The 13,351-nt window shown below is 41.1% G+C and overlaps 1 protein-coding gene across 1 annotated transcript; it reads left to right on the top strand.

Annotated features, from left to right (window-relative positions):
* Nucleotides 1–617: 617 nt before the first annotated feature.
* LOC137046879 (urokinase plasminogen activator surface receptor-like) lies at nt 618–1,457 on the top strand. Its single transcript, XM_067424321.1, has 3 exons — nt 618–769; nt 933–1,040; nt 1,167–1,457. Exons 1-3 carry the CDS (start codon nt 697–699, stop codon nt 1,352–1,354), a joined length of 369 nt encoding a protein of 122 aa, XP_067280422.1. The 5' UTR covers nt 618–696; the 3' UTR covers nt 1,355–1,457.
* The last annotated feature ends 11,894 nt before the right edge of the window (nt 1,458–13,351 follow it).

A 13,351-nucleotide genomic window follows, 5' to 3' on the forward strand; every position in this document is an offset into this window, starting at 1 on the left:
TTTCTCCACTTTCATTTCCTCATAAAGATCCTCCCCTTTTGATAAGCTATAAAAGAGTGATGAAGTAGGCACGTTATTTCATTCACCGCCTGATCAAAGATGGATCTGCAAATCTCAGTTTTTCTTCTCTTCGTTCTCTTCACTGCAGGTATAAAGACAAATAGTGTTTGTGATGTTTCTCTTTTTCAGTGGGTCACTGGTTCTCTCTCTCACTGTCTCTGTTTTATTACTAAAGGACACTCTCTCAACTGTTATGAGTGTTTGGGCATGACGGGTTCTTGTGCAGATCAGAAGTTAAAAACATGTCCCAGTGGATCTTCTCAGTGCATGAGTATAACAGCGGTATCTCAAGGCGGTAAGAACATCATGACTGATTCAGTGATGTAAATTTAATTTCTCATATAATTCGTTTACAATTGTATTCTGTAACATTTTTATCAAAACAATCAGCAAATTAAACAGCAGACATAAATAGAATATTCTGTAAATGAGTCACAGTTAAATGAGAAATTACATTTACACCACTTTTGACGTTTGAAATTATTATATATATATATATATATATATATATATATATATATATAATTTGACATTTATACTGGATGTACTGGTCTTTTCTGTATCATTCATATTTTAGGTGAAATAACTACAAAAGTGAAGACTAAAGTTTGTGCTCCTGCCTGTCAAAGTGGGTCCATGAACTTCGGCATTTCAAAGGTGACTTCTTCCTGCTGTAACACGGACCAGTGTAACGTCCAAGATGCTCCAGGTATTGTGCTTTCCTGATCATGTGTTATCTTCTGTAAAGTCAAAACTCAATTTATTTCCAAAGGACAGTCAATCAGGAAACTAAAGTAGGGTGAACTAAAGGAGTGTTGTTTATTTTATACAGAAATGTGAATTAATCAAATATACCCGTTTGCCTCCTGTAGATCCTTCTAACGTCCCCAATGGAAAGACATGTTATTCCTGTGATGGACAGAGCTGCTCAAGCACTGTGGGATGTACAGGGACTGAAGATCGCTGCATTAAAGCAACAGGTGAGAATCTGGAAAAGGTCAAAGATTGATTTAGGTTTATTGTTTATTTATTTTTCATTTGAAACAGATCACATACAGCAGCTTCCAGCTTAGACTGAATTAACCTGTCTTCTTTCTTTTCATCAGGGAATTTTGGAGGCCAGTCATTGGTTGTAAAAGGCTGTGCCTCTAAATCTTTTTGTGATGCCACATCAGTTAGTGGTGTTGAGAGCATCTCCTGCTGTGAGGGGAACCTGTGTAACGGTGCTCAGAGCGTCACTCAGAGCTTCCTGTTCCTCTGCTGTTCTCTGCTCTCCTACTTCCTGCTGCACTGAATCCAGCGGCTCTTCTACATCTACAATGAGACACACCGTATTGAATATAAAGCTCATATTTTTTTCTGTACTAGATTGTTCTGATGTAATAAACTGAATTTAAACAGGAAAGTCAGTGTAATCATTTCAGGGTTAACAGTTAAATCTTCATGCTGTAAAAAGTTCAAAAGAAAAAGTGATATTTTTTATTTTTCTCTGAATGGAACTATTTGATAATTTAGAAACCAGATTATAATTTATTATTATGAGCATGCACATTGAAAAAGCAAATGCATGCAAATTAATTAATAATATAAATCTAACTATAACGGTTCTTATAATGCTGTATAGGTCTAGTCTTTATATATATTTATTTTTATACTTTAAATATGCTTATAAAATAGTAGTGCAATTTATAAATAAGTGTACATGGAGCTATAAATGATAATTCAAGCATAGTCGTCATAGAAAGTGTTACCAAAATTAGATATGAAATTGTTATTATTTCACAAATTATTTTGCTCAGTACTTTGTTTTAAATGTATCTAGGCTACTAGCAGAATAAAACTGTAATACATCATGTGATGAAGGTCTAGCTCATGATATTGATCAAGATTATACCAATCGATTCAGTCACAAGCTCTTGTTTCGATTCGCTTTGATATTGATTTTTCATTTTTTTATTTCAGGTAAATTATAGGCCTACATAAATGTTTCTAAAGGAATTTTAAAATAAATACAGGGCAAGTTAACTTGCTACATTACAAAATTATTTTTTATTCATTTTCAGACATCCAACAATAATAATAATTTTTAAAAAAACTACAGTTTACAATACAAACATTTAAAAATATAATGAATTTAAAGTTATGTAAATGCTATACACTCCACTCTTCTAAATGACGAGCTACTGGACTTTCCTGAGGTAAATGTAGCATCTCAGTAATTAGTACTTCTCGCAACACTGTCACGGTTCATGAATTCACCTTCTCATTCTGTCTGTGTTGTGTGGTGTTGTTGGAGGCGTGGTCACTGATGATTACTCATCACCCATCACTCTCACCTGCTGCACCTCATTACCGGGCCCATATAGTCCTGTGTCTCACTCACCCTGCGTCCCAATTCGCATACTATCCATCCTAAATAGTATTCAAAAATTGAATTAGTATGTCCCAAATCGTAGTATGTTGAAAAGAGTATTCCAAAAATTCCTGGATTGTTTACTATTTCCGGTCCGAATTCGAAGTATGGATCGATGGGCACTCTAATGCTGCGTTCACACCGCACGCGAATGACGCGAATAAATCGCGCTATTCGTGCGAAGTTGGACGCGTGAAAAATTTGAATCCATTCGCTTTATTCGCGTGTGACATTCACTACACTACAGACGCGAATTCGCGTCATGGGAGGGGGTTCTGCCAGGCAGCGGCAGTCGGCAGAAGGACGAGCCGAGTTAAGGCTGCTCTCACCGGGGTTGATGAGCGCTGAGCTCCGGTGATCGCCTGGGTCTCACACCTCCGAAAACACCAGATCAAATTTTTAAATAGGAGGTCTCTTAATAAATAAATCACATATTTGAGCTTTAAACAACTACATTCTCGCCTGAAAAACTATTAAAAGTACATTTTGTGACACAATACAGTAGTATTTTTAAATTACTCTGGCCTCGGGGTTCCCCTATGGGTTTCCCATCCGTCACTTCACCACGTGACAGCAGTAAGCAGGCTCCTCATTGGTTAACGCGGCGCGAATATCCGCCAAAGTTCAGATTTTTCAACTTGAATGATTCGCGTGTTTCGCGTTAATTATTATTTAATTAACTTAAGGTTTAAGGGGTTTATTTATTAATATTAACTTAAGGCTTTATTAACGCGTTCAAAACGCTCAATTCGCGTGATCATTGCCACTTCATTCGCGCGAATCGCGCCATTCGCGGCGCCTCATTCGTGCGAATCGCGCCGCAGAATGCCTATTCGCGTCTCTGCATTGACTTAACATGTAAATCACTCGCGCGAATCGCGTCATTCGCGTGCGGTGTGAACGCAGCATTACGGCTGATATTACCCATAACCCATTGCGAGTTGGACGAGGATTCGATTAGAACTACAAACGCGGATTAGAACTACAAACGCGGATAAAAAGCGTTAAAAAACTACAAACATGACGGATGTGCGAGTTCAACTAGAGAAGTTTAGATAAAGGGGTTTGAGTGACCAACTATCAATATTTAACTTGACAAAAATATATTTATTCAGTGTTGTCCACATTATATTTCACCTGCAACAGCATTGTGAACTTTTGTAATGACACGTTTGGCCATTAACTTTTAAATGCATCATTATATTTAAACTGCAAACACATGAGGACAGTCTCTGCATTAAAGACCAACAAATGGCAGATCAACGTGCGGCTACATTTCTCTCCAATACCGTAGGAGATTAAATGAGGAGGATTTGATGTGACAAATCTGACGATGATTGCCAGGGCAGTTCAACGGTGACAGGATGCACGTAACTAAGTGACAGAGTCCGTTAAAGATGGCGAAGTAGTATGTCCCGAAGCTTGCATACTTTTCTGCTACACACTCAAAAGTATATACCTTTTCTTCACAAAAAGAGTACATACTTTTAGGACGTAGTATAAGTAGGCGAATTGGGACGCAGCATCAGTCTTGTGTCAGATCGTTGCAGTGTGTCCTGTGTGTTTCGTGTTCTTCATGGGATTGCTTCGCTCCGGTTCCGGTTCCAGCTGACCCCGTCTGCCTATGCCTCCCTGCTTCACGGATCATCTAGTGCCTGCCGGCTTCCCCTCACGGACTGAGCTGCCTGATTGCCTTGTGGTCACCTGAGACTTCACTGCCTTTCTGCCTTGAGACTTTACTGTTCTGATACAGCGTGTTAAGAGAGCAAACACACCTTCTGATGTCCATTTATTTTTATTTTGTGCCATATAAGCTGTAAAAAGGATGGTTTATCGGTTCACTCTAGGTATTTCCATACTCACCTAAAGGATTATTAGGAACACCTGTTCAATTTCTCAATAATGCAATTATCTAATCAACCAATCACATGGCAGTTGCTTCAATGCATTTAGGGGCGTGGTTCTGGTAAACATTTATATTTACATTTATGCATTTAGCAGACGCTTTTATCCAAAGCGACTTACAATTCAGGAGAACAGGAAGCGATCCGTCAAGAAGAGGCAACGAAACACAAAAAGTGCCCCAAACACCAAGATTTGTATACCGCTCAGAGTAGCAAAAACCAGAAAAGGGAAGAAGAAAGGAGAAATAGAGGAGGGAGGTTTTTTTTTAAATGTAAGATTAAGTGCTCATGGAAGAGATGAGTTTTTACCCGTCTTTTGAATGAAGCGAGTGATTCTGTTGTGCGTATGGAGAACGGAAGATCGTTCCACCAACCAGGAACAATGAAAGAAAGTTCTAGAGAGGGATTTCATGCCTCTTTGTGATGGTACCACAAGCCTTCGCTCATTAGCTGAGCGAAGGCTTCTGGTGGGTGTGTAGACTCGTAGGAGTGAGTCAAAGTATGCGGGTGCTGAGCTTGTGGAAGATCCATAAGCAAGTGTCAGGGCTTTGAATTTGATCCGGGCAGCGAGTGGTAGCCAATGCAGAGAGATGAATAGAGGTGTGACATGAGCCATTTTGGGCTCATTGAATACAAGACGTGCCGCAGCGTTCTGGATCATTTGCAGCGGTTTGATTGCACAAGATGGAAGTCCAGCCAGAAGCCCATTGCAATAGTCAAGTCTAGAAATGACCAGGGCTTGGACAAGAAGCGGTGTTGCATGCTCCGTAAGGAATGGTCTGATTTTCCTGATGTTGTGCAATGCAAACCTGCATGACCGAGCTGTCTTTGAGATGTGGTCTTTGAAGGACAGCTGGTCATCAAAGATTACTCAAAGATTTCTGACCGACACTGAAGGAGTAATCAAAGATGAACCTAGCTGGATGGTAAAATCGTGTTGTATGGTGGGACTAGCAAAACATGCAGCTCAGTCTTTGCTAGATTGAGCTGCAGGTGATGTTTTTTCATCCATGCCGGGATGTCCGCCAGACAGCTTGAGATTCGTGCAGCTACTGTGGGATCATCTGGTTGAAATGAGAGGTAGAGCTGTGTGTCATCAGCATGGCAATGATATGAGAGGCTGAGTGCCTGAATGATGGGTCCCAATGATGTAGTGTAAATGGAGAAGAGGAGAGGTCCAAGCACTGAGCCCTGAGGAACCCCCGTGGTCAGTTGATGTGTTTTGGATACCTCTCCTCTCCAGGCAACCTTAAAAGACCTACCTGTGAGATAGGACTCAAACCAGTGGAGAGGAGTCCCTGTGATGCCCAGAGATGAGAGGGTGGACAGAATAATCTGATGATTCACAGTGTCAAAGGCAGCAGATAGATCGAGGAGGACGAGAACTGATGATTTGGATGCAGCTTTAGCCAGCCCCAGGGCTTCAGTAACTGACAATAATGCCCTCTCAGTTGAGTGGCCCTTTTTGAAGCATGACTGGTTAACGTCCAGTTGATTAGACTGTGAGAGGAAAGATGAGACCTGGTTGAACACAACTCTTTCAAGTGTTTTCGCAATGAATGGTATGTGATGTGATGTGTCTAATATGGGTTTTCTAAGCAGTAGGGTTACCCGAGCCTGCTTGAATGTGGTAGGGAAGATGCCGGTGCAGAGAGATGTGTTGATGATGTGTGTGAGTGCTGGTAAGATTGCAGGGGAGATGGCTTGTAGGAGATGTGAGGGGGTGGGATCTAGAGGGCAGGTAGTGGGATGGCTGGAGAGGAGAAGCTTAGATATTTCGTCCTCAGTGAGTGTAGAGAAGGAGGAGAGAAGATGTTTGGCTGTGGATGTGGCTGATTCAAAATTGTGTGTGTGTGGAGGTGTGAACTGACGGAACAAAAGCAACGAGGAGGGAGGCGTGCAAGCGGAGGGCGAGCACAGCACAGAGAAGGCAAAACAAGCAAAGTTGTGGAATCAGAATTAAATATAAACAATATATCGATATATACGATATGTCAAAATCCATATCGAGTTTAAAAAATATCTCGATATATATTTAAATATCGAGATATCGCCCAACCCTATGAACAACCATTTCTAGGGTTTACAAAGGATGGTGAAAAGGGAAAAACATCTGTATGCGGCCAGCCTGACGTGGTCATACTCAATTCTAGTCAGAATATGAGTCTGAAACTGCTCCATTAGGCTGTGATTAGGTATCGTTAAGGTTTTAACGGTATTACTACTCTTACCGATACTGCTAATCGGTCCGGTAATTTAACGGTATTCTTATTGGTACTTTTTGAGATTTTATATGATATATATATATATATATATATATATATATATATATATATATATATATATATATATATATATATATCAGTATTCTATTAATCAAATGTAAAATAACACTGCATAGTTTATCATAAATAGGCTAAATTAATGCTTATTAAAGCTGACGTTATTCATTCAAGAGCTGTGAATGATTTTCTCTTTGCATTTGGTTGTTTAATTCGCAGTAATTCGTCAGCATGGTTATTTACACTGCTGCCTCTATAACAGTGGCGCCTCCAGAAATTTTTCATAGGGGTGGCCAGATGGGGCCACTTAAAATCTTGGGGTGGCACACCAAAACTAGAAACCATAATTTCAGATGTTTATTCTACTGGTGTAGTAAACCGGCCTGTAGCACGTCACGACACATAATTCCGCATCGTCTTTTACTAAAAAATATTTTTTGACTTATTTACTTACCAGTAGTCTTCGTCTTCTAACGTTAACTTCTTTTGAAATTGTTGACTGACGGGCATGTGCTGATCTGTTGCTGTCTGAGTGTGCAAAGTTTATTAATAAGTCTATTAATTTATGAGGCTCTTCAGTTCAAATTATCCAGTACCAAAATAATAATACTCTTTATTTTCCAAGTTGGGTCTCACACCTCCGAAAACACCAGATCAAATTTTTAAATAGGAGGTCTCTTAATAAATAAATCACATATTTGAGCTTTAAACAACTACATTCTCGCCTGAAAAACTATTAAAAGTACATTTTGTGACACAATACAGTAGTATTTTTAAATTACTCTGGCCTCGGGGTTCCCCTATGGGTTTCCCATCCGTCACTTCACCACGTGACAGCAGTAAGCAGGCTCCTCATTGGTTAACGCGGCGCGAATATCCGCCAAAGTTCAGATTTTTCAACTTGAATGATTCGCGTGTTTCGCGTTAATTATTATTTAATTAACTTAAGGTTTAAGGGGTTTATTTATTAATATTAACTTAAGGCTTTATTAACGCGTTCAAAACGCTCAATTCGCGTGATCATTGCCACTTCATTCGCGCGAATCGCGCCATTCGCGGCGCCTCATTCGTGCGAATCGCGCCGCAGAATGCCTATTCGCGTCTCTGCATTGACTTAACATGTAAATCACTCGCGCGAATCGCGTCATTCGCGTGCGGTGTGAACGCAGCATTACGGCTGATATTACCCATAACCCATTGCGAGTTGGACGAGGATTCGATTAGAACTACAAACGCGGATTAGAACTACAAACGCGGATAAAAAGCGTTAAAAAACTACAAACATGACGGATGTGCGAGTTCAACTAGAGAAGTTTAGATAAAGGGGTTTGAGTGACCAACTATCAATATTTAACTTGACAAAAATATATTTATTCAGTGTTGTCCACATTATATTTCACCTGCAACAGCATTGTGAACTTTTGTAATGACACGTTTGGCCATTAACTTTTAAATGCATCATTATATTTAAACTGCAAACACATGAGGACAGTCTCTGCATTAAAGACCAACAAATGGCAGATCAACGTGCGGCTACATTTCTCTCCAATACCGTAGGAGATTAAATGAGGAGGATTTGATGTGACAAATCTGACGATGATTGCCAGGGCAGTTCAACGGTGACAGGATGCACGTAACTAAGTGACAGAGTCCGTTAAAGATGGCGAAGTAGTATGTCCCGAAGCTTGCATACTTTTCTGCTACACACTCAAAAGTATATACCTTTTCTTCACAAAAAGAGTACATACTTTTAGGACGTAGTATAAGTAGGCGAATTGGGACGCAGCATCAGTCTTGTGTCAGATCGTTGCAGTGTGTCCTGTGTGTTTCGTGTTCTTCATGGGATTGCTTCGCTCCGGTTCCGGTTCCAGCTGACCCCGTCTGCCTATGCCTCCCTGCTTCACGGATCATCTAGTGCCTGCCGGCTTCCCCTCACGGACTGAGCTGCCTGATTGCCTTGTGGTCACCTGAGACTTCACTGCCTTTCTGCCTTGAGACTTTACTGTTCTGATACAGCGTGTTAAGAGAGCAAACACACCTTCTGATGTCCATTTATTTTTATTTTGTGCCATATAAGCTGTAAAAAGGATGGTTTATCGGTTCACTCTAGGTATTTCCATACTCACCTAAAGGATTATTAGGAACACCTGTTCAATTTCTCAATAATGCAATTATCTAATCAACCAATCACATGGCAGTTGCTTCAATGCATTTAGGGGCGTGGTTCTGGTAAACATTTATATTTACATTTATGCATTTAGCAGACGCTTTTATCCAAAGCGACTTACAATTCAGGAGAACAGGAAGCGATCCGTCAAGAAGAGGCAACGAAACACAAAAAGTGCCCCAAACACCAAGATTTGTATACCGCTCAGAGTAGCAAAAACCAGAAAAGGGAAGAAGAAAGGAGAAATAGAGGAGGGAGGTTTTTTTTTAAATGTAAGATTAAGTGCTCATGGAAGAGATGAGTTTTTACCCGTTGTTACGCCTTTTAGGCATATGTGTTTTGTTTTTTTGTGTGTATGTTCTTTTGCAGGAGCCTGTTCCCTCATTGGTTCCATCATGTGTACTTGCTCCAGCCAATCGCTGCCTGTCTTGTGTGATTAGCCAATCACACACAGGAACCTGAGATCATCAAACACTATAAAAACCCCAAGATGGCTGCTACACAAGAAGACTGTTTTTTCCTCTTTCCTTTGTGCTGGCCTGTGGCCTTTGTTGTAAAGTTTTCAATTTGTTTGAATTGTTTTTGAATTGGGAACAGGTTAGGGGCCCTGCACATTTTTGCAACATGTAGTCCTCAACTGTCCCGTAACATCAGGTAAGGAGTGTTTGCCACCCGTTGTAAGTTTTGTTTTAGTTAGAGTAGGTAGATTTATTTTTGATGTTTTTTTTCTAGTAAGCTTCTTCTTACTTTGAGTTAGTTGGTCTTTTGGGTTTTCCTTATTTCTTTTTGTTGGCAACACTCTTGTTCCCTTTTCACCCTTTTTTTTTTGTTTTGTTCCCCTTTGTGGGACTGTAAATATGTAAATATATGTTAAATTACTTTCAGTAAAACTTTACTTATTTTGCCCCAAACTCGGTTGGTCTGCTTAAGTCTTCTGTTCTCTGTGTAACCTGAACTCGTCTTAGCTGAACTCAGGTTCTAGTTTTATGTTCATGTCCCCTTGATACCTCTAGACTACTGGGGACGTAACATAAAATGGGGGCTCGTCCGGGATCTCATTGAAATCCTTGAAAAATAGATGAAACTGTGAACAGAATTTGAGTAGTAGTATGGCGTTGTTTGATATTAACCAGTTTGTTAGTAAACCTAGTGTTGAACAACTTGATCAATGCCGTAAGGATGATTTAATGGCTATTGCAGATCACTTTCGTATCTCTGTATCTAGGGGTCTTGTTAAGAAACGGTTAAAACTGGTAATTTGGGAAAAATTAGTGGAGTTGAAGGTCCTTAAAGGGCCAGTACAATATGATCCAGCTAGTTTTGATTCTCAGGTTATAGGGGCAAGTATGCATGCCTCTGAAAGTGAACTAGATGTGTCGCAGGTGGATCTTAGTGCAACTAAGACAGCTGTTGATGCTAAGACTCCAGCTACTGCACCCAGTTTTGACCCATTTTCTCCAGCTTCCTCTGGTCTGTCTCCATCCAGAGGAGATGCCAGGGTAAAGGTCCGTGTGGCACGTCTCCAGATGGAGGCTGAAGAGAGAGCCCAGAATCGTAAGGCTGAAATGGAGCTTCGTTTAGAAGTACGCAAGTTGGAAATCGAAGCTGACAAAGTTGTTCGTCTGCGTCAACTGGAACTGGAATCTGCACGCCCTCCAGTACCAGTCACTTCTAATGTATCTTCTGCGGACCAACCTGCTACTTCCTTTGATGTGAGTAAATACATTACTTTAGTCCCTTCTTTCCGAGATACTGAAGTGGATTCTTACTTTAGTGCTTTTGAGCGCATTGCAGCTTCTTTTCGATGGCCGAAGGAAGTTTGGCCTCTTTTACTGCAATGTAAATTGTCCGGAAAGGCTCAGGAAGTAGTGTCAACTCTATCATTAGATGATAGCTTACAATATGATTTGGTTAAAGCAGCAGTTTTGCGTGCCTATGAACTCGTTCCTGAGGCCTACAGGCAAAAGTTTAGGAGTTATAGGAAGGCCAATAGTCAGACATTTGTTGAGTTTGCCAGAGAAAAAGGAACTCTCTTTGACAAGTGGTGTACTGCTACCAAAGTTTCCGAATACAATTCTCTCAGAGAACTCGTTCTGCTGGAAGAGTTTAAGAACTGTTTGCCTGAGCGTATTGTGGTTTATTTAAATGAACAAAAGGTGTCTTCCTTGTCTAAGGCTGCAGTTTTGGCTGATGAATTTGTGCTCACACACAAAAATGTCTTTGTATTGAAAGACCAAAAATCTATGTCAGTGTTTACTCCTTCAGCACCTCTGTCTTCTTCAACTGGTCAGGTAAAGTCACCATCTGTCCATCCAACAGAGAGAGAATGTTTTTACTGCCATAAAGTTGGACATGTTATAGCTGACTGTATGTCTCTGAAGCGAAAGCAGATGCAGTCACATGAGTCAGGTCAGAAGAAAAGTGTGGCCTTGATTAAGAGTGTCCCTTTGTCTCCCAAAGGAATTGTGTCCAGCAATGACATTCCTGATTCTGCTTATGCTCCGTTTATTTTTGATGGACTAATATCTGCAACAGGAAGGCCTGAGGACCAGAGGCTGATTCGCATTCTGAGGGATACTGGGGCCACCCAGTCACTTTTGCGTACAGATGGGCTACCCTTGGCAGCTCAAACCTCCTGTGGGGTGAGTGTTTTAGTGCAGGGTATCGAGATGGGATTTGTTCCAGTGCCTTTACATAATGTACACATAAAATCAGAGTTGGTCACTGGTTTCTTTAGAGTTGGGGTGCAGCCTACTCTGCCTGTAAAAGGGATCGACTTTATCATGGGGAATGATATAGCTCATGGAAAAGTAATGCCAATGCTTGAGGTGGTAGATCGAATAGATCATTGTTGTACAGCTGACAACCTGTTTTACAACTTCCCAAATGTTTTTCCTAGTTGTGTCATCACTCGTGCACAGGCACAGAAATTAGAACATGTTGACCTGTCTGATTCTTTTCTAGGCCCAATGTTGAAGGATCTGGCCCATGACAACCCAAAAGTGTCTTCCCCTTCAGACGCTGGGTTGAGGAGTAAGGCCATTTCCTCAAAGTTGTCTGAAAAGGTTGACCCTCCTCCGTTTTTTGTTTCACGCGATCAGTTGATTGCTGCTCAACACTCTGATCCATCTCTGGTCAAGTATTTTTCATTAGTTGTCCCTTCTGACACTGTGAATAATAAAGAAGCAGTATACTACCTTGAGGATAAGGTATTAATGCGTAGGTGGAACCCTCCTGGTGTGGCAGACTCCGACTGGAGTGCTACCCATCAAGTGGTAGTCCCTTCAGTTTTGCGAGAACAAGTGTTGTGTTTGGCTCATGACAGTGTGTGGTCTGGACATCTAGGTGTCACGAAAACCTATAATCGCATTTTGAAATTTTTCTTTTGGCCAGGTTTGAAATCTGCGGTGGCAGATTACTGTAAAACCTGTCATACCTGCCAACTAACTGGGAAGCCAAACCAAAAGGTCCCTCCAGCACCTCTTTGCCCAATTCCTGCTGTGGGAGAGCCCTTTGAGCATGTTATGGTTGATTGTGTGGGCCCTTTGCCCAGGACTAAATCTGGTAATCAGTTCCTACTGACCATAATGTGTGTTACTACTAGATTCCCAGAGGCTATTCCCTTACGAAAAATCACTGCCACTTCGGTGGTAAAAGCATTGACAAAATTTTTTTCCACATTTGGTCTCCCTAAAATCCTCCAGAGTGATCAGGGTTCAAACTTTCTTTCGAAGGTGTTCAAACAAGTCTTGGAGGCATTGAGTATTCAGCATAGAGTCTCTAGTGCTTATCACCCTGAAAGTCAGGGTGCACTGGAGCGTTGGCACCAGACATTAAAGTCTATGCTGCGCAAATACTGTTTGGAAACCGAAAAATGCTGGGATGATGGACTTCCTTTTGTACTTTTTGCTGTGCGGGAGGCTGTGCAGGAGTCTCTTGGGTTCAGCCCTGCAGAACTTGTCTTTGGACACACTCTTCGTGGCCCCTTGAGAGTTTTTAAAGATGAATTGTTATCGGTTGATTCTGCTCCCATGACTAATGTATTAGACTATGTTAGTCAGTTGCGAGAGAAGCTGCACAAGGCTGTTGCTGTGGCAAAAGAAACGTTGTCTTCTACACAAAGTGCCATGAAAAGCCGCTTCGACAAGAAGGCAACTGCACGGTCATTTAAACCTGGTGACAAAGTCTTGGTGTTATTACCTGTCCCTGGTTCTTCTCTGTCTGCTCGCTTTTCTGGTCCTTACATGGTCATGGAAAAGCTTAGTGATACAGACTATGTAATCCATACTCCGGAAAGGAAGCGTCAAACCCGTACCTGTCACATTAATATGTTAAAAGAATACTATGTAAGGGTCAGCTCAGCAGCAACCTCTGAGGCAATTTCTGGTAATGAGGATGTAATTCCCAAACCTTTGGCTACTATTTCTGTATCTGCTGAGCCCGAAACTGAAGATCTAGTGTTCTCTAACTCTGTACAGGAATCAGTTAGACTTTCAAATTCTGAAATGATCTCAGAGTTACCTTT

Source organism: Pseudorasbora parva, chromosome 18 (assembly GCF_024679245.1).
Source record: "Pseudorasbora parva isolate DD20220531a chromosome 18, ASM2467924v1, whole genome shotgun sequence".
Taxonomy (NCBI): domain Eukaryota; kingdom Metazoa; phylum Chordata; class Actinopteri; order Cypriniformes; family Gobionidae; genus Pseudorasbora; species Pseudorasbora parva.

Coding starts and splice junctions, on each gene's coding strand:
- LOC137046879 (XM_067424321.1), top strand. CDS start 697: ATGAACTTCGGCATTTCAAAGGTGACTTCTTCCTGCTGTAACACGGAC. Junction 770..932: donor TAACGTCCAAGATGCTCCAG/GTATTGTGCTTT, acceptor TGCCTCCTGTAG/ATCCTTCTAACGTCCCCAAT. Junction 1,041..1,166: donor TCGCTGCATTAAAGCAACAG/GTGAGAATCTGG, acceptor TCTTTTCATCAG/GGAATTTTGGAGGCCAGTCA.